The sequence below is a fragment of the Oculina patagonica genome, chromosome 9 (assembly GCF_052425735.1).
Source record: "Oculina patagonica isolate OP01 chromosome 9, crgOcupat, whole genome shotgun sequence".
NCBI classification, from domain to species: Eukaryota; Metazoa; Cnidaria; class Anthozoa; order Scleractinia; family Oculinidae; genus Oculina; species Oculina patagonica.
The window spans coordinates 2618988-2637377 of NC_135766.1; the positions used below are offsets into that span (position 1 = coordinate 2618988).

Consider the following 18390-nt stretch of genomic DNA (forward strand, 5'->3'; position numbering starts at 1 on the left):
TACCCGATAACTGATAGATCAAGAACGGAATTCCATACCTCTTGCATGGGAACAGTTTTCACTGGGGGAACTTTAGTCTACGCCAAGGGAGTTTATGAAAAAACAGCAGAAGCCAAGGAGGTCTAGACTCCACCAGGGAGGGCAAAGGAACCCAACGGGTCGGGCTTCACAAGGTCTGTTACAGAGAATTGTTTCTTGTCCATGCTTACAAATGCATTGAAAATGAGGTCTTATTCTCGGGCTCTCCGTCAAAGGATACGTTTAGTGTCGCACTCTTTCGTTTTTATTTTATTTTATTTTATAATTTGGTCCTTCTTGGGCTTTTATTTCAATCGTGTCAATCGTTGGGCTTCCATTTATTCAGTAGGCGATATTCACTGCATTAAAATGATTTAAATACATTTAAATGTCACTGAGACTTTGATTTTTTTACTGTAGACCATGCTAAACTGATTATTTACTTGCTTTTCTAACTTTTATTTTTAAAGATTGTCAAGAGTTAAAACACACGTTTTAAGCTAGGAAAAACTCATTACATCTCTTTCAGGCCATTTCCTAAGTAATTAGAAATATTCAATGTGTTTGAAAGTAAAAGAAAACACCTTCTGTTTCGCAATATTGAATTCTTGTCGATTTAGCATAAGCTACCAAACAACCATCCCTGATATTGAAAGAGAAAATGGTCTTCTTTTGTATTTTGATGACGAATTCTTTCCGATTCTCCGCAAAATTCCTAGACAACCATAGATACTTGCTATTAGTAAGTGACTGGCTTTTGCCAAAGGGTTTCTTTTTGATCGGAAAGATCAGTCTATATTTACCCATGGTCGACTTTTATTCGCTGACGGCATAGTGTACCATTTGAGCTACATCTACACGTAACAAAATTGGTAAGAGATGTTTGAGTTTTAATTTTTATTCCGATGTGCTACCATTAAAATATAATTCCACAGCTTGTAAACAGGCCACGGGTCAAAAATTTATTTTATGTTTAGAATTCCGGCGTATAAAAAGACTAGCTAAAACAAAAACGCACCCGTTTGAAGTATTAAAGAAAACCATGTGCTGGCCATGTTCGGTCAGGGGTTAGGCATCGATCGTTGCACTCAATAGAATAGCATGTTCTGAAATAATCCCACGAATCTTTGGCCTTGGAATAAAGAGCAGAAATCAAGAAGTCTAACTTTCTCTAGCACTTGTCAATATTCATCATCCACCGACCCATCCGCCAATTATTTTAATGATCAATGGTCAAAGTCCGCACAATTGCAACCAGCTGGAAACCAGTGGAAAAAGACAAACTGGGTATTTTTCTAAGGAGTGCTACATAAGTTAATGTCCCTTTTGTACAACAGCATACCCGATAACTAATGAGTCAAAAACGGAATTCCAGGTTGGGTTTTACTAGGTCTTTTACAGAGGAGATGTAGGGATCATCACCTATCGACCAACCAAAGGTCTTTAGGGACGGACCATTATTTTCTTGGAGGGAGGGGATGAAAAATTTTCTTCTGCACATTTTTTTTTTAAGTTTATGCACCTCTGGAAACATTTTTTTTTCGAAATTCTTATTATTTTTTGTTATACATATCGTGTTTGCAAACAATTTATTTTGTCTTTCCAGGCCCTGCAAACAATTTTTTTCAATATTTTACATCCCCCCCTCCAAAAAAATAATGGTCCGTCCCTTAAAAGTCTTAATACTATTCAGCCCGGGCTTTTTTGGATCATTTCAGACCGCGGGGGGGGGGGGAGAGTCCCCCCCCCCGTAACTTTCAGAATACACAAGTAAACACAAAGACAATTAGAAGATATATATAATACGTCCGGAAATCTATCTTTTGGTATACACCACGTGGGATGATGACGTCACATCATGTGACAATTACATTATGATCTCAAAACAGCCGCCATCTTGGATCCGCCATCTTGGTTTTCAAAACTTTTCCAAAACGTCAGAAAACCGCCAAAAAGATACTTCAAAGTGTTCTAAATCAATAAAGCTGTACTTTAAGGTGGCTCGATACAGTTTTTTATGAGCCATACCTACAATTTGCAATTGGCCTTTAAACGATCTTCCCTGACTCGGATCGATATGAAAATTATAGCATATATTGGTTTTAGATTGAAGTTTACTTTAATATATATTTTAAGGTATTCGATATTTCCATGGCAACGATAAACAGAAAACCGCCAAATCAGTAAAACCTGATTTTTGCGTGAATCAGATTTGCCTCTTAAAAACTAATACCAGCATCTTAAACTATGATGTACTGCAAATAAATATTCAAGAATTAAAAGATTCTGTATGTTTGATTTCGAATAAATCGTTTCTTGTCCATGCTTACAAGGGCAGTCAAAATTAGGTCTTCTTCTCGGGCTCTCCGCTATAGTACACGTTTAGTGTCGCACTCTGAGCATTTATTTCAATCGCGTCAACCGTAGGACTTCCATTTATACTGTTAGCAATATTCACTGCATTTAAATGTCGCTGAGACTTTCATTCCTTACTGCAGACCATACTAAACTGATTATTTGTTTGCATATCTATCTTTCTTTATTTATAAAGATTAGCAAGAGTGAAAGAAGGACGTTCAAGGTTTTAAGCTATGACAGACTTATTTCATCTCTTTCAGGCCATTTCCTAAAATAACTTTCTGTTTTTCAATATTGAATTCTTTTCGATTGAGCACTTGCTGCCAAACAACCATCCCTGATATTGAAAGCAATAACGGTCTTCTTTTTTATTTAAATGATGAATTTTTTCCACTTGTACACAAAATTCCTAGACAACCATAAATACGTGCTATTTATGGTCGACCAGCTTCTGTCGTAAACAGTTTATATAATTATTTTGCTCGGAAAGATCAGTCTTTGTTTGCCCATGGTTTTACTTTTTTTAATTTATAATTTAATCGTTCTTGAGCTTTTATTTCAATCGTGTCACTCGTAAGACATCCATTTATACAATAAGCGATATTCCCTGTATTTAATGATTTACATGCATTCCCTACGTTAACTAAAAATATTCACTGTATTCGAAAGTAAAAGAAAACACCTTCTGTTTTTGAGTCTAATGCTTGCGTGCGCTTTGCGCATGCGCATTAGACTCTTTGTTATATGAAAAAAGCTGTTAGCAATCCCAAGGGAATGGTTCGGGATCGATAATCGTTCGCTGTAATGTAGAAAACAATGATCAGCTGCAAGAACGGACTCCGTACGGACACGCACGATTAGTTTCAATTAAAAACAGCCAATCAGCGACACGTGTTCCCACGCATAATTAAAAGTTCTTTCTCAAGTCACGATTATTCAACACTTGAACAGGACGTAATAATTTTCCAGTTAAGACATTTGTAAGCTTTTTGTGAAAATAAATCTTCGTTTTCAGTTCAGTTAAGCACTTGTGTTTTCGTCTTGCTTAAAAAGCAAGACGTCTTTGAGAAAAAATATTTCGACGGCGACTCGCGTTTATTTACACAATGCGACCAAATATTTATTTTGTTTTAAAAAATAGAAAACTTTACCTCGTATTTTGTATTTAAGTCATTCGAATTTTGACCAATTTTTTCTTTACAGTGCAAACAGAAACCTTCAAAAATAAAAGATGTACATGGATAAATGTAAATCAAGTTACGCGACTAAATCAAAATGCGTTTGTTTGGCCGCTTTGCAGTATTACACTGTCCCGGCCTTTGCCATACACTGAAATCGAATTTCATGCTTTTACGACTCTCAGAGATCTTAAGTTCTTCTTACAGCTAGAAAAATCATAAAATGGTTACATTGATATGGAAGTGATGATTCGCGAAATTTGTACATCATGATAAACAGTCTTCGCTCCTGTGTATGGTAGCTCGATAATAATTGCCTAGTTTCCAGCGTTCAAAAGGTCATCATTATATTGACGTGAGCATTTACACCCGTTTTTAGGAAAATCTGTCACTAAGTGCTTACAGTACAATGGAGTAACAGTCACTATTTCAAGTGCTTTTATTGCAAAATCTGTTTCAAGAGTCATCATCAAAATGGTGAAAAATCTGAAAGAAAACGATGTGAAGTTCTTCAACCCTTGTTGTAATGAACATGCTTTTTGTAAATCGTCACGCAATCTTGTCCAAATGTTTAATCGTTTCTGCTTTTACGGACAATACGGAAGAAGTAACATCAACTCCTGTTCATACTTTAAATTTTGTGAAGCATATAACATTTATGACTGTTTCGTTTTCATCCATAATCATCCACGATGCCCCTAGCTTGCTATAAGCATTTTAAATTAAACTCCCGAACACAAACCTCTAACCAATTTTAACCGGCTTACGAAAACCGCGCAATCTGTATCACTATGCCATACGGCATTAGACTCATGTCACCCTTGGTGACCTATTTTTCAATATTGAATTCTTCTCGATTGAGAACAAGCTACCAAACAACCATGCCTGATGTTGAAAGCAATGATTGTTTTTTTGTTTTGTATTTTGATGATTAATTCTTTCCAGTTGTCCGCAAAATTTCTAGACAACCATAACTACGTGCTATCAATTACTGAACAGCTTTTGCCCTAAAGTGTTTTATTTTGCTTGGAAAGATCAGTCTTTGTTTGCCCACGGTGGTGTGAGGATTCAACATCGACTTTTATTCTCTGACAGCATAGTGTACCTTTTCAGCTGGATCAACACTTAACAAAATCGGTAAGAGATGTTTGATTTCTATTTTTTTTTCTGATATGCTGCCTGTCAAAAATTAAATATAGAGCTTGTAAACAGGCCAAAGGCCAAATATATATACTTTAAGATATGAAGTGTGTTAACTTCCAAAATTTCAGCATGTCAAAGAACTTGCTAAAACAAGCGCACGAAATTGAAGAATTGTTGAAAAAAACCAATGTGCTGGCTACACTGACCTGAATTCAATAATTCTCGATGTTTGAAAAGTACTATTTGAGAACATCCAAAATTATTATCTATTATTCTAGCATGCTGAGGGACTTGACATCCCGGTGATGGTTTATTGTAAGACCGTACCCTTTTTCTCTCTGTTCTCTGACGAATGAGTTTTCATATTTTGGGTCGTGCGGTTGGAATAAAATGAAAGAAAATCCTTTAAAAAAATCAGGGGCAATTTACTGGACCTAGAAAGCCAGGTACCAGGCATCGTTGCCCTTTATCGAGTAATATGATTCGGAATAATCCAAGGAAACTTTGGCCTAAAAGAAAAAGCGGAAATCTAGAAGTTTAATTTTCTCTAGCACTTGTGCAGCGCTCAAAATTTATCATCGATCCGCCGATCCATCTGCCAATTATCTTAATGATCAATGGTCAAAGTCCTCACATTTGCAACCAACTGAAAACCAGTGGAAAAAACACAAGCTTCGTATGTTTCTTAGGAGTGTTTCATAAGCTCGCGACGCTTTTGTATAACAACATACCCGATAACTGATAGATCAAGAACGGAATTCCATACCTCTTGCATGGGAACAGTTTTCACTGGGGGAACTTTAGTCTACGCCAAGGGAGTTTATGAAAAAACAGCAGAAGCCAAGGAGGTCTAGACTCCACCAGGGAGGGCAAAGGAACCCAACGGATCGGGCTTCACAAGGTCTGTTACAGAGAATTGTTTCTTGTCCATGCTTACAAAGGCATTGCAAATGAGGTCTTATTCTCGGGCTCTCCGTTAAATGATACGTTTAGTTTCGCACTCCTTCGTTTATTTTATTTTATTTTATAATTTGGTTCTTCTTGGGCTTTTAATTCAATCGTGTCAATCGTCGGACTTCAATTTATTCAGTAAACAATATTCACTGCATTAAAATGATTCAAATACATTTAAAGTCACTGAGACTTTGATTTTTTTACTGTGACCATGTTAAACTGATTATTTACTTGTTTTTCTAACTTTTATTTTTAAAGATTGTCAAGAATAAAAACACACATTTTAAGGTTGGAAAAACTGATTACATCTCTTTCAGGCCATTTCCTAAGAGAACTAGAAATATTCACTGTATTTGAAAGTAAAAGAAAAACCTTCTGTTTCTTCTAAATTCTTGTCGATTGAACATAAGCTACTAAACAACCGATCCCTGATATTGAAAGAGAAAATGGTATTCTTTTGTATTTTGATGATGAATTCTTTCCGATTCTCCGCAAAATTACTAGACAACCATAACTACGTGCTATCAATTACTGAACAGCTTTTGCCCTAAAGTGTTTTTTTTTTGTTTGGAAAGATCAGTCTTTGTTTGCCCACGGTGGTTTGAAGATTCAACATCGACTTTTATTCTCTGACAGCATAGTGTACCTTTTCAGCTGGATCAACACTTAACAAAATCGGTAGGAGATGTTTGAGTTTTAATTTTTTTCTGATATGCTGCCTGTCAAAAATTAAATATAGAGCTTGTAAACAGGCAAAAGGCCAAATATATATACTTTAAGATATGAAGTGTGTTAACTTCCAAAATTTCAGCATGTCAAAGAATTTGCTAAAACAAGCGCATCAAATTGAAGAATTGTTGAAAACCCCAATGTGCTGGCTACACTGACCTGAATTCAATAATTCTCGATGTTTGAAAAGTAATATTTGAGCACATCCTAAATTACGTTCTTCAATTCTTGTATGCTAAGGGATCAATTTCGACACCCTGATGGTGTAAAACAACAAAAATTCAAGCAAGTGTTTAATACCTTACAAAGTTTATTCGCATTTAAAATATAATAAGAAGAAGCGTAATTGTGGGATGGAAATATAAAATATTGGTTGTTTTAAATATTATCTCGGGAACTGTACATGTGCTCGAAACATTAGCTGTAAATAATGTGACTGCACTCGTTTTCTTTATTTCATTGATCAAATGATATCCGCTTTTCATTTTTCGATGTTGTATTGTATACCCAGATGTTGCGTTTCTTGGAAACTAGTTCTTCGGCGAAGTATGTGTAAATTACTTGGTTGTTGTATATCACTAGAAATTGTGCTATGTAACTTGGTTATTTTAAATGTATTCCTTTCATGAAACTTATAAACTATTCTTCTCGATTAAATTGGATTCAAACATACTTCTTGGGTCACTGCTAATTTAAAATATTTTCTATTATCCGGCTGTGTTACAAATGAAAGTTGTCTGTGTACACCCGTGTGTCAATCAGAATGGAAACAATAAGATAACATTCTGGTTCTACCTTTTCTAACCGCTCGTTTTAAAAAGAGTTGCGCCGGATTCTGCTACACATGATTAAATTTCTGTCTAATTTTTCTTTCAAAATTTCCTCGTTTTACTAACTTTTTCAGATGTTTTTAGAAGCAATATTTAACTACTTATGTATTTCTTTCACACTTCGCACAAAGGTGCAAAACCTAAAGCAGCGATGCCGCAAGAACATGTTTGTGCCCAAGTTCCGTTCCGTTAATGATATGGATAACGTCTAGTTGGATACCACAATAAGATTAAATTCAGTTTCTACTTTTTGTAAGCGCTCGTTTTAGAAATAGTTGCGCTGGATTCTACTACACATTATGTAATTTCTGTCTAATTTTTCTTTTAAAATTTATTCGTTTTACTGACCTTTTCAGATGTTTTTAGTAGCAACACACAATCACTTATGTATTTCTTTCACAGTTCGCACAAAGGTGCAAAAACTAAAGCAGCGATGCCGCAAGAACATGTTTGTGCCCAAGTTACGTCCCGTTAATGATATGGATAACTTCTAGTTGGATACCACTCCCACGAAGTTGTATTTCGCAAGCATATTCTTGTAACACCTATATCGTCCTAAAATTTCGACAACAATATTTGTTGAGAACATAAGCAATTGTCTAGAATTTTATCCTGTAAATGTGCTCCTGGTAAACGCAATCGTGCTCGCGCGACCTTTTTTGGACCGAACATGCTTCTCATGATATAAAAAAAATTTAAGAAAGAAAAGATCCTTTGCAAAGAAACTTTTTCGAAGGTTCATGTCAAAAGTGGCGTGCGATGCAGCCGCACTGCGCATGAACTTACGAGCTGCGCATGAACTAACGTAGTTTTAAATTTACGAGTTCAGTATTTTAGACAGCTGATTTACAGCTCAAGTTTGGTCCAAATAAAAGAGCGCGCGCCAGAACATCAGAATTGTAACAGAGAATTGCAATACAGAATTGAACAGTGAAAGTTGAGAAGCAGTTGTAAATATGTAACTGGGTACGAGAATCGCATAATAAAGATGGATTAGAAAGCAATTAAGAGTTTTGCGTTGTTGAAGTAGAGATGCTAATCCGAACCCCTCATAACTCTACTCAACGTAAGGCCGCCCCCCTTTTTTCTCTATTTCTTGACGAATGCGTTTTCACTCTTGAGTTTTTGAAAAACCAGCAGTGGCCAGGGTGTTCTAAATTCCAATAAGGAGGGCAAATGAACCCAACGGGTCGGGCTTCAGCAGGTCTGTAACAGAGGGGTGTTTCTTGTCCATGCTTACAAGGGCAGTCAAAATTAGGTCTTCTTCTCGGGCTCTCCGCTATAGGACACGTTTAGTGTCGCACTCTGAGCATTTATTTCAATCGCGTCAACCGTAGGACTTCCATTTATACTGTTAGCAATATTCACTGCATTTAAATGTCGCTGAGACTTTCATTTCTTACTGCAGACCATACTAAACTGATTATTTGTTTGCATATCTATCTTTCTTTATTTATAAAGATTAGCAAGAGTGAAAGAAGGACGTTCAAGGTTTTAAGCTATGACAGACTTATTTCATCTCTTTCAGGCCATTTCCTAAAATAACTTTCTGTTTTTCAATATTGAATTCTTTTCGATTGAGCACTTGCTGCCAAACAAACATCCCTGATATTGAAAGCAATAACGGTCAGTTGTATTTAAATGATGAATTTTTTCCAGTTGTACACAAAATTCCTAGACAACCATAAATACGTGCTATCATTTAGTGACCAGCTTTTGTCGTAAACAGTTTATATAATTATTTTGCTCGGAAAGATCAGTCTTTGTTTGCCCATGGTTTTACATTTTTTAATTTATAATTTAATCGTTCTTGAGCTTTTATTTCAATCGTGTCAGTCGTAAGACATCCATTTATACAAAGCGATATTCCCTGTATTTAATGATTTACATGCATTCCCTACGTTAACTAAAAATATTCACTGTTCACTAAAAATATTCACTAATTACTTGCATTCCCTACGTTAACTAAAAATATTCACTGTATTTGCCGGAAAGTAAAAGAAAACACCTTCTGTTTTTCAATATTGAATTCTTCTCGATTGAGAACAAGCTACCAAACAACCATACCTGATGTTGAAAGCAATGATTGCCAGTGTATTTTGTTTTGTATTTTGATGATTAATTCTTTCCAGTTGTCCGCAAAATTTCTAGACAACCATAACTACGTGCTATCAATTACTGAACAGCTTTTGCCCTAAAGTGTTTTATTTTGCTTGGAAAGATCAGTCTTTGTTTGCCCACGGTGGTGTGAAGATTCAACATCGACTTTTATTCTCTGACAGCATAGTGTACCTTTTCAGCTGCATCAACACTTAACAAAATCGGTAAGAGATGTTTGAGTTTTAATTTTTTTCTGATATGCTGCCTGTCAAAAATTAAATATATAGCTTGTAAACAGGCCAAAGGCCAAATATATATACTTTAAGATATAAAGTGTGTTTACTTCCAAAATTTCGGCATGTCAAAGAATTAGCTAAAACAAGAGCATCAAATTGAAGAATTGTTGAAAAACCCAATGTGCTGGCTACACTGACCTGAATTGTATAATTCTCGATGTTTGAAAAGTACTATTTGAGAACATCTAGCATGCTGAGGGATTTGACATTGGTTTATTGTAAGATTTTTCTCTGTTTTCTGTCGAATGAGTTTTCATACTGATTTTGGGTCGTTCAGTCGGATTAAAATTAAAGAAAATCCGTAAAAAAAATCAGGGGCAATTTACTGGACCTAGGAAGCCAGGTACCAGGCATCGTTGCCCTTTATTCGGAATAATCCAAGGAAACTTTGGCCTAAAAGAAAAAGCGGAAATGTACAAGTTTAATTTTCTCTAGCACTTGTGCAGCGCTCAAAACTTATCATCGATCCGCCGATCCATCTGCCAATTATCTTAATGATCAATGGTCAAAGTCCCCACATTTGCAACCAACTGAAAACCAGTGGAAAAAACACAAACTTCGTATGTTTCTTAGGAGTGTTTCATAAGCTCACGACGCTTTTGTATAACAACATACCCGATAACTGATAGATCAAGAACGGAATTCCATACCTCTTGCATGGGAACAGTTTTCACTGGGGGAACTTTAGTCTACGCCAAGGGAGTTTATGAAAAAACAGCAGAAGCCAAGGAGGTCTAGACTCCACCAGGGAGGGCAAAGGAACCCAACGGGTCGGGCTTCACAAGGTCTGTTACAGAGAATTGTTTCTTGTTACAAATGCATTGCAAATGAGGTCTTATTCTCGGGCTCTCCGTCAAAGGATACGTTTAGAGGATACTCTCTATACTCTTTATTTTATTTTATAATTTGGTCCTTCTTGGGCTTTTATTTCAATCGTGTCAATCGTTGGACTTCCATTTATTCAGTAGGCGATATTCACTGCATTAAAATGATTTAAATACATTTAAATGTCACTGAGACTTTGATTTTTTTACTGTAGACCATGCTAAACTGATTATTTACTTGCTTTTCTAACTTTTATTTTTAAAGATTGTCAAGAGTTAAAACACACGTTTTAAGCTAGGAAAAACTCATTACATCTCTTTCAGGCCATTTCCTAAGATAATTAGAAATATTCAATGTGTTTGAAAGTAAAAGAAAACACCTTCTGTTTCGCAATATTGAATTCTTGTCGATTTAGCATAAGCTACCAAACAACCATCCCTGATATTGAAAGAGAAAATGGTCTTCTTTTGTATTTTGATGACGAATTCTTTCCGATTCTTCGCAAAATTCCTAGACAACCATAGATACTTGCTATTAGTAAGTGACTGGCTTTTGCCAAAGGGTTTTTTTATCGGAAAGATTAGTCTATATTAACCCATGGTCGACTTTTATTTGCTGACGGCATAGTGTACCATTTGAGCTACATCTACACGTAACAAAATTGGTAAGAGATGTTTGAGTTTTAATTATTATTTCGATGTGCTACCATTAAAATATAATTCCACAGCTTGTAAACAGGCCCCCCCATTTCCCGATTATCAAAATTTTTAGTCCAGAACACTAGAACAAAGTGTGAAAAGACATATGCGAGTAGGTTGTATTGTTTTACCTTACAGAAATGCCGTCCAATCGACTGAGGATTGTCCTTGTGACTTGCATGTTGCTGTTCATTATAATGGAAGGTGCCAAACCTGTTTTGGGTAAAAAGGATAAAAAGAAAGGGATGAAAGCAATGGTGAACGCTTTGGCCAAAACAGTGGAAGGAATGGAAAATCTATCGAAGTGCAAACGTAAGGAAAACGATTCCAGTGCAGTTTGCTTTGTTGCTTTCGAGACATAAGAGTTGGAGTCCAGTTTTCAATTTCTTTTTTCCCCAGTTTTCGGATGGGAATGTTTAAATTAAGACCCTTTTAATCTTGTTTATAATACACGTTTTAAAACAAAACGTATAGTTTTCTACATTTCTTTTTTTAATTTTTTTTTTCGTTTTTGGTTTCTCAAGGTTCTGTTTTATCATCCTTGTCAATTGCCGTTTTGTAATTCATCCTTTCGCGTTTTTCTGCCTCGCTGAAGTTTAAGTTTTCATTCAATTCTCCTTTCAACTTTAGAATTTCAATTCTCCTTTCAACTACTTAGGACGTCGAATCACAACATTCAACCATGATAAAAGAGTCTACTGATAAACGTAGCTTATAATTAACTTCTTACCAAGAAATGGTTTCCTTTATCAAGATAATTAAGCTGGTTGTAATCTTTTTTTTTTTTTTTTTTTTTTTTTTTTTTATGTCGTATCTGTAAAATAAAAAAAAAAAAAAAAAATAAAGAATGAATGGTGTTGGATTTAAAGTAGGAGTAAAGAAATGAAATCTATTGAAAGAAAGAATTACCCTGGTTTTTTTTTTTTTTTTGTTGTCGGTGATTTTTTTCGAGTTTGATTTTTTTTTTTTTTTCTTTTAGTTTAAGTTTTATTTTCTTTTTTTTTTTTTTTTTTTTTTTTTTTTTTTTTTTTTTTTGGTTTTTTTTTTTATCCTTGTTATTTGTCGTTTTTTTTTCTTCATCTTTTGTTTTTTTTCTCCTCTAAAAAATTTTTTTTTTTTTTTTTTTTATTTTTCTTTTCATTTTTATTTTTATTTTTCTTTTAAATAATTTTGAAGGGTGAACACAAAAATTAAACCAAAAAAAAAAAGTTTACTAAAAAAAGTAGCTTATAATTAACTTCTTACCAAGAAATGGTTCCCTTTATCAAGATAATTAAGCAGGTTGTAATTTAAGTAAAATGTTACTGAATGTTTGGTTAAAAAGCTACGCAGTTACCGAACGTGTTGACATTCGAATTTTTTTTTGGAAGATTAAAGATAGTTCTCACGTTTCCCTTGTGCAGTGGGTGCATAAATAAGCATTCTAGAATTGCTAAATTGCCAAGCGCTTTTTATTAATAATTTCTTTTCAGCGTGCTTATTGATTGAACAACTCACGGAGCGGCTCAATGAATTTGATGAGGAAATTGAGAAATTAAAAAATCCTTCAACTACTTCTCCTCCGCTTCCTATGGATAACCCAGCACCTCGAGGTAACGTTACCAACTCGTGCGAATGTACATGTATGGTTAAAGAAACAGTACTTTAATTTATTGACTTATTTATTTATTTATTTATTTATTTATTTATTTTTTTTAATTATTATTTATCTGGGGCAACCGCACAAACAAGTTTCGCGCAAACTCTACGATTTCGCATTCTATTCTTTTTTTTTATCAAAAAGCCCGTTTTTATTAACTCACTAGTTTACACCCGTAGATCTATGGAAATTCAAGATTTCTAGCTCGGTAGCTATAGCTGTCTTTAGACCTCTTTAAGATAGAGCACTTTGAACTTCGAAGCTTCACGCCACAAGATTTTAAGATGGCCACTAGAAGGCTGTCATATATGCTTGAAAAAAGGGACATCCTTTTTTTTTATAGTTAACATTTTAAATTTGCATGTTGCTGTTCATTGTCGAAGGTGCTAAACCTGTCATGGCTAAAAAGGATAAAAATAAAGGGACGAAGGCAATGGTGAACGCTTTGAAGATAAGGGTGGAAGAAATGGAAAACCTATTGAAGTGCAAACGTAAGTAAAACCATGCCGTTGCAGTTTGCTTTATTGTTTTCGACACATCGGATTTTGAGTCCAGCTTTGAATTACTTTTTTCTCTTCAGGTTTAAGGTCAGAACGTTTAAAGTCCCTTGTTTTTTTTTTTTTAATTTTTTCGTTGATGATTTGTCAAGGTTCTGTCATATCATCCTTGTCAATTGCCGTTTTGTAATTTCTCAGTTACGCATTTTCTGCCTCGCTTAAAAAACAATAAGTTTAAATTGTCCTATTAAAGTTATAAAATTATCAGAAAAATGACTTTAAAAAGAAGAAGAAAAACTTTTGGTTTTCTTATTTAAAAATAGCTAAATCCAACAGCTCGCGTAAAAAAAGACATCGTGAAACTTCGTGAGGCAAAATTCTATACCCCACTATATTTATCTTTAACTACTGCCTTATGACCCCTTATGTCTTATTTAAATTTAGTTTTCCTAAGGCGTTTTTTTATCTCTTACTTAAATCACAACATTCAATCATGGATATCATAAACTGATAAAATGTAGCTTAAATTCTTGCCAAGACATGGTTTAACAAAAATGATACTTAATGCTGCCAAATATGTCCATGATATTTTACTTTGCCATGGCAACGTCATAACTACAAGTAAGTCTTGCTAAAAATAGACTGTTTAATATTTCTAGGTTTTTGAAACAGTTTCTTTTTAAACAGAAAGGCACGATCTGTTTATATTTTTACGTTCCATAAGCATTCTGGCTTGATTTTATATCAAATTCCATTGACGTTCTGAAAAAAGTTGTTGAAGCTGTTGAAGCTTTCGTCATCATAAACAGATAAAATGTAGTTTAACTCCTTGTCAAGAAATGGTTTCCTTATCAAGATAATCAAGATAATTAAGCAGGTTGTAATGGTTACCGAATGTTATGTTAAAATGTAAGAATTGTAGTTCTCACCTTCCCCTTGTACAGTGGGTGTATAAATTAGCATTCTACGGTTGCTAAACTTTCAAGGAAGTTTATTTTTTTTAAATAATTTCTTTTCAGCGTGCTTGTCGATTGCACAACTCATTGAGCGGCTCAATAAGATAGATGATGAAATTGAGAAGTTAAAACATCCTCCAACTACTTCTCCTCCGCCTACGCCTCCTTCAACTAATTCTCCTTCGTCTCCGCCTCCTCCAACTAATTCTTCTTCGTCTCCGCCTCCTCCAACTAATTCTCCTTCGTCTCCGCCTCCTCCAACTAATTCTCCTTCGTCTCCGCCTCCTCCAACTAATTCTCCTTCGTCTCCGCCTTCTCCAACTAATTCTCCTTCGTCTCCGCCTCCTCCAACTAATTCTTCTTCGTCTCCGCCTCCTCAAACTAATTCTCCTTCGTCTCCGCCTCCCTCATTCAACTAATTCTCCTCCGCCTCCGTCTTCTCCGAATACTACAGCACCTTCAGGTAACGTTTATAGCACCATTATTGTCTACTCAGCTAGCGCAGTTAATTTACGGTTTTCCGGCCGATTGACTGGCGTCTGACACTATCAGACTGTCTGCTTTACACTCTCATTGACCAGTTACTGCTAATACGTTTCAAATTTGTATTAAATAACCAGGTTTGAAGATGGCGATTCTTTCGATGGGTACAAAAAGGATTTTAGTTATGAAAAACATCTACTACAATTCAGCAACAAATTAAAATCGAATTTAAATTTCGCATTCTTGCTATATGAAAGCTTCACTAGTAAGGAATGTGAAAGCCTGACATTTATAAAAAAAATGCGTTTAATCGATTAATTAATTCACACCCGTAGATCTTTGAAGCTAGGTTTCTAGCTCGATAGCATCCGCCGTTTTTAAGATAGAACACTTTGAACTTCGAACTTTCACGTCACAAGACTTTAAGATGGCCTCTAGAAGGATATCACACATGCTATAAAAAAGACTCATCCTGTGATTTTTTTTAAAAACACCTTTAAAAAGATGTTGTAATAAACATCTAGAAAATATTATGCAAATGACGAAATATGAATAAAAATCCACCGAATGTCGTGAAAGCACCTTTAAAACCCCCCTCACCAATGCCCAACCCCACTCACCGCTACATGACCTTATTTACCAGTCCCTTAAGTACCATTTAACTTTTAAATTTTACTCAACGATGTTTTTGTTTGCGCATAGCTCCTCTAGGTTCCACTTCCGAGAATCCGGCGGACTCTTGTGCGGAAATCGACGCCAGCGAAGAAGGGAAAGCTGTCAGCGGTACCTACTGGCTGAAAATCAACAGTGGAGAAGCCGCGATAGCCTCAGAATCTTTTCCGGTATATTATTTAAGCTGATTATTTAGCAAATTAGAGATGCTTTCTAAGTTGCAGTAAAGTACACAAGACATTATGCTCTAACCATAACATGGGTCAAATTATCTACTTGATGTTGACTTGAAAAAAAGATATACCTAAGATGGCGAAGCTAAAATTGCTTACTTATATACAACATGTTTCAACAGAACCTTCGGCCGTCTTCAGTGAAAATGTTACGAAAGATGCAAGCTTAAAGGAGGCTCGATGTAGTTTTTTTTAGCGCTAGGGTGGTTGTTTTAAAAATGAAAATGTTCAAGGATTTTTACCAAAATACACCATAATTATTGATCATTTAGTCACAAAGGTTACCATAGCAACGATTATCGTTTTCTTTTGTTTTCAAACAAGCCTTATTTTCTCGAAATCTAGATTGACTCTGTGTATTCGTTTTTCTGATATGTTAAAGTTTAGTAGATTGACTAACAGTTGAAGAAATTTAAGAAAATTTTGTAAGAGCGTGTTGAAGTAAATCAAGACTGAAGTTTTTAGAAAAATCCCGTTTTAATGTGAAAAAGGCGCTTTTAAATTGTTTCGTAGTATTTGAACGCAGTTATTCAAAATGAAATATAAACACTTATACTATCAAAGACCAATAAATAAAAGCAAGAGTTTTTGCTTTACTTTGTTAAAATATATCGACTGTCGATTGTAAGAAACTACGAGAAATTTCAGAAAACTTTATTCTTGATTTACTCTTAAACTCTCTTACAGATTTTTCTAAAGTTTTGTCTACAGGTAATCAATCCACTCTACTTTAACATATCAAAAAAAAAATACCAAGAGTCAATCTAGATTTCGAGAAAATCAAGCTTGTTTGAAAACAAAAGAAAATGACAACCGTTGCTATGGTAACCTTTGTAAAACATTAAACTTTGGTCATATTTGATTATTATGGTGTATTTTGGCAAAAATTAAACTTTGGCTTCCCAGATAACTTTTATTTTCAAAACGACTTCCCTAGGGTTAAAAAGTACATCGTGCCTCCTTAACAGTATACAACTGCACTGCAGAAAGCAAAAGTTTCGGCCGAGACATTTTTGAAAAAAATTGCAAATTGATATTGTCGTGTCGTATCTAGGAATTATTGAAGCTTTCTGCTCAATAAACTTAATATATAACATTATATATATAGTTGATGCAGTTATTTTACTTCAGGTATATTGTGACATGGCACCAAACAGTCAGGCTTGGACTCTTATCGCCCGCTTCTCTAACAAAGATAGACCCAACTGGATGGATGACTCTGGGTACTGGTGGTATGACAGGACTGAAGCTGGAGGAAACACCATTGATCCATCGAATAACGCTGACATGATTTCACCAGCGTTTTCGCTGGCCAGCGGCAACGAGTTCAAGATCACGCGCAGTGACGACTTCCAGCACACTGCTTTGCTGCAGACCACAGGCGACTGTCTTGGAGGACAGACATTCCGCTCCAAAGTCACAAGCTATGGTGACTTCAGAAATGGCGCAAGATGGTACTCGAACCGGTGTCTGGGGAGTTGCACAGTCAAATATAGCGGGCGGTACCAAGAAACTGAAGGTTTTAAACAGGCAGGGTGCAATGGAACAATGCAAAGCTTCAACAAGATCGGATTCTGGTGTAATGAGAACTGGAGCAACTCTGTGATGATGATCGGTGGTGGAGGAGGAAGAAAATGTTCCCACGCTGGTCATGGGGTTGGATCATCGGCAACTAAGCTGCGTTCCTTTGTAACAGTAGCCGGGCGACATGAAAGGGACTTCGCTAACGATGAATGGGGCGTCGTTACTCAAGCATACGCCTTAAACCTGTGGATACGTGGCTAAAATGAAGAATTTATCAGCGAATCGGAAAAAAATGGGTGCAAAATTGGGCACACTCGTCAGTGGCCGAAAGGGAACACTTTTTCAGGCTCTGTTGCCTAAGAGTGTATTTCACAGGTTTACTATATGAAAGGATTGGGAAATCTGTTATTTAGATATTATGAGGGTATTTATGTCAATTGAAAAATTCCAAAAAGGAACAACTTATGGCTGTTTCATTATTAAACGCTATATGAAAACGACAAGAAGACTTCTTGTTTTAAATCTATTTCATGTCATTTTCGCATATCAAAGGCATCCATGTCCAGTAAACCCGAATGATATGGAGTAAATTTGTGTTTTTTTTTTCAAACCAGTTTGATTTTCATTTCTATTTGAATCAGATTATTTTAATGAATATGAGACAAAAAAATAAATAACCCGGTTGCTTTTTCTATTGTGTTACAAATGCAGGATTCATACTCTTTTGAGATTAGAAATCCCATGACCTTTTTTAGGACTATTCAAAGTTTTCCATGACCTACGATTTGACCATTTTTATTGGAAAGTTTCAAAAAAATGTGTCTAAATTCCGGGTTCATTTTGGCATTCTCTTCACAAAAATAGCTTGCCTAATTTATTTTGTACTACCACTTATCAGTACCAATTTCTATGACTTTCCACGACCCACACTAAAATTTCATTACTTTCCAGGTTTGGAAAATGAAATTCGAAAATTCTGTCTTTTCAGGTTTTCCATGACTATACGAATCATGCCATAAATTAGCCGGTTTTGATGGATTGGGAGTGAAAATTAATCTTAGCTATAGTCGAATTGGTGTTTAACACAAAGCACAAACATTGTCATTTACAGTGGCCTATGTCGCGCTTTCTTATTCGATTCTTTGGGACCTGGAGTGAAAATAAAGATGAATCCACGTGATGGCGGTTTTTCTTAAACTCCCAAACTGTACATTTCAAGTCTTGAACTGGCTGGTTCTGATGGATTGGGAGTGAAAA

General features: G+C 35.4%; 1 protein-coding gene across 1 annotated transcript; it reads left to right on the plus strand.

Annotated features, from left to right (window-relative positions):
- Positions 1–15402: 15402 nt before the first annotated feature.
- LOC144666533 (uncharacterized) lies at positions 15403–17394 on the plus strand (the record flags this gene model as incomplete). The annotated part of the gene is made up of 2 exons (XM_078527954.1): positions 15403–15546; positions 16741–17394. Coding segments are annotated over 2 exons (798 nt in total), but the record flags the coding sequence as incomplete, so codon positions are not given.
- Between the last annotated feature and the right edge of the window lie 996 nt (positions 17395–18390).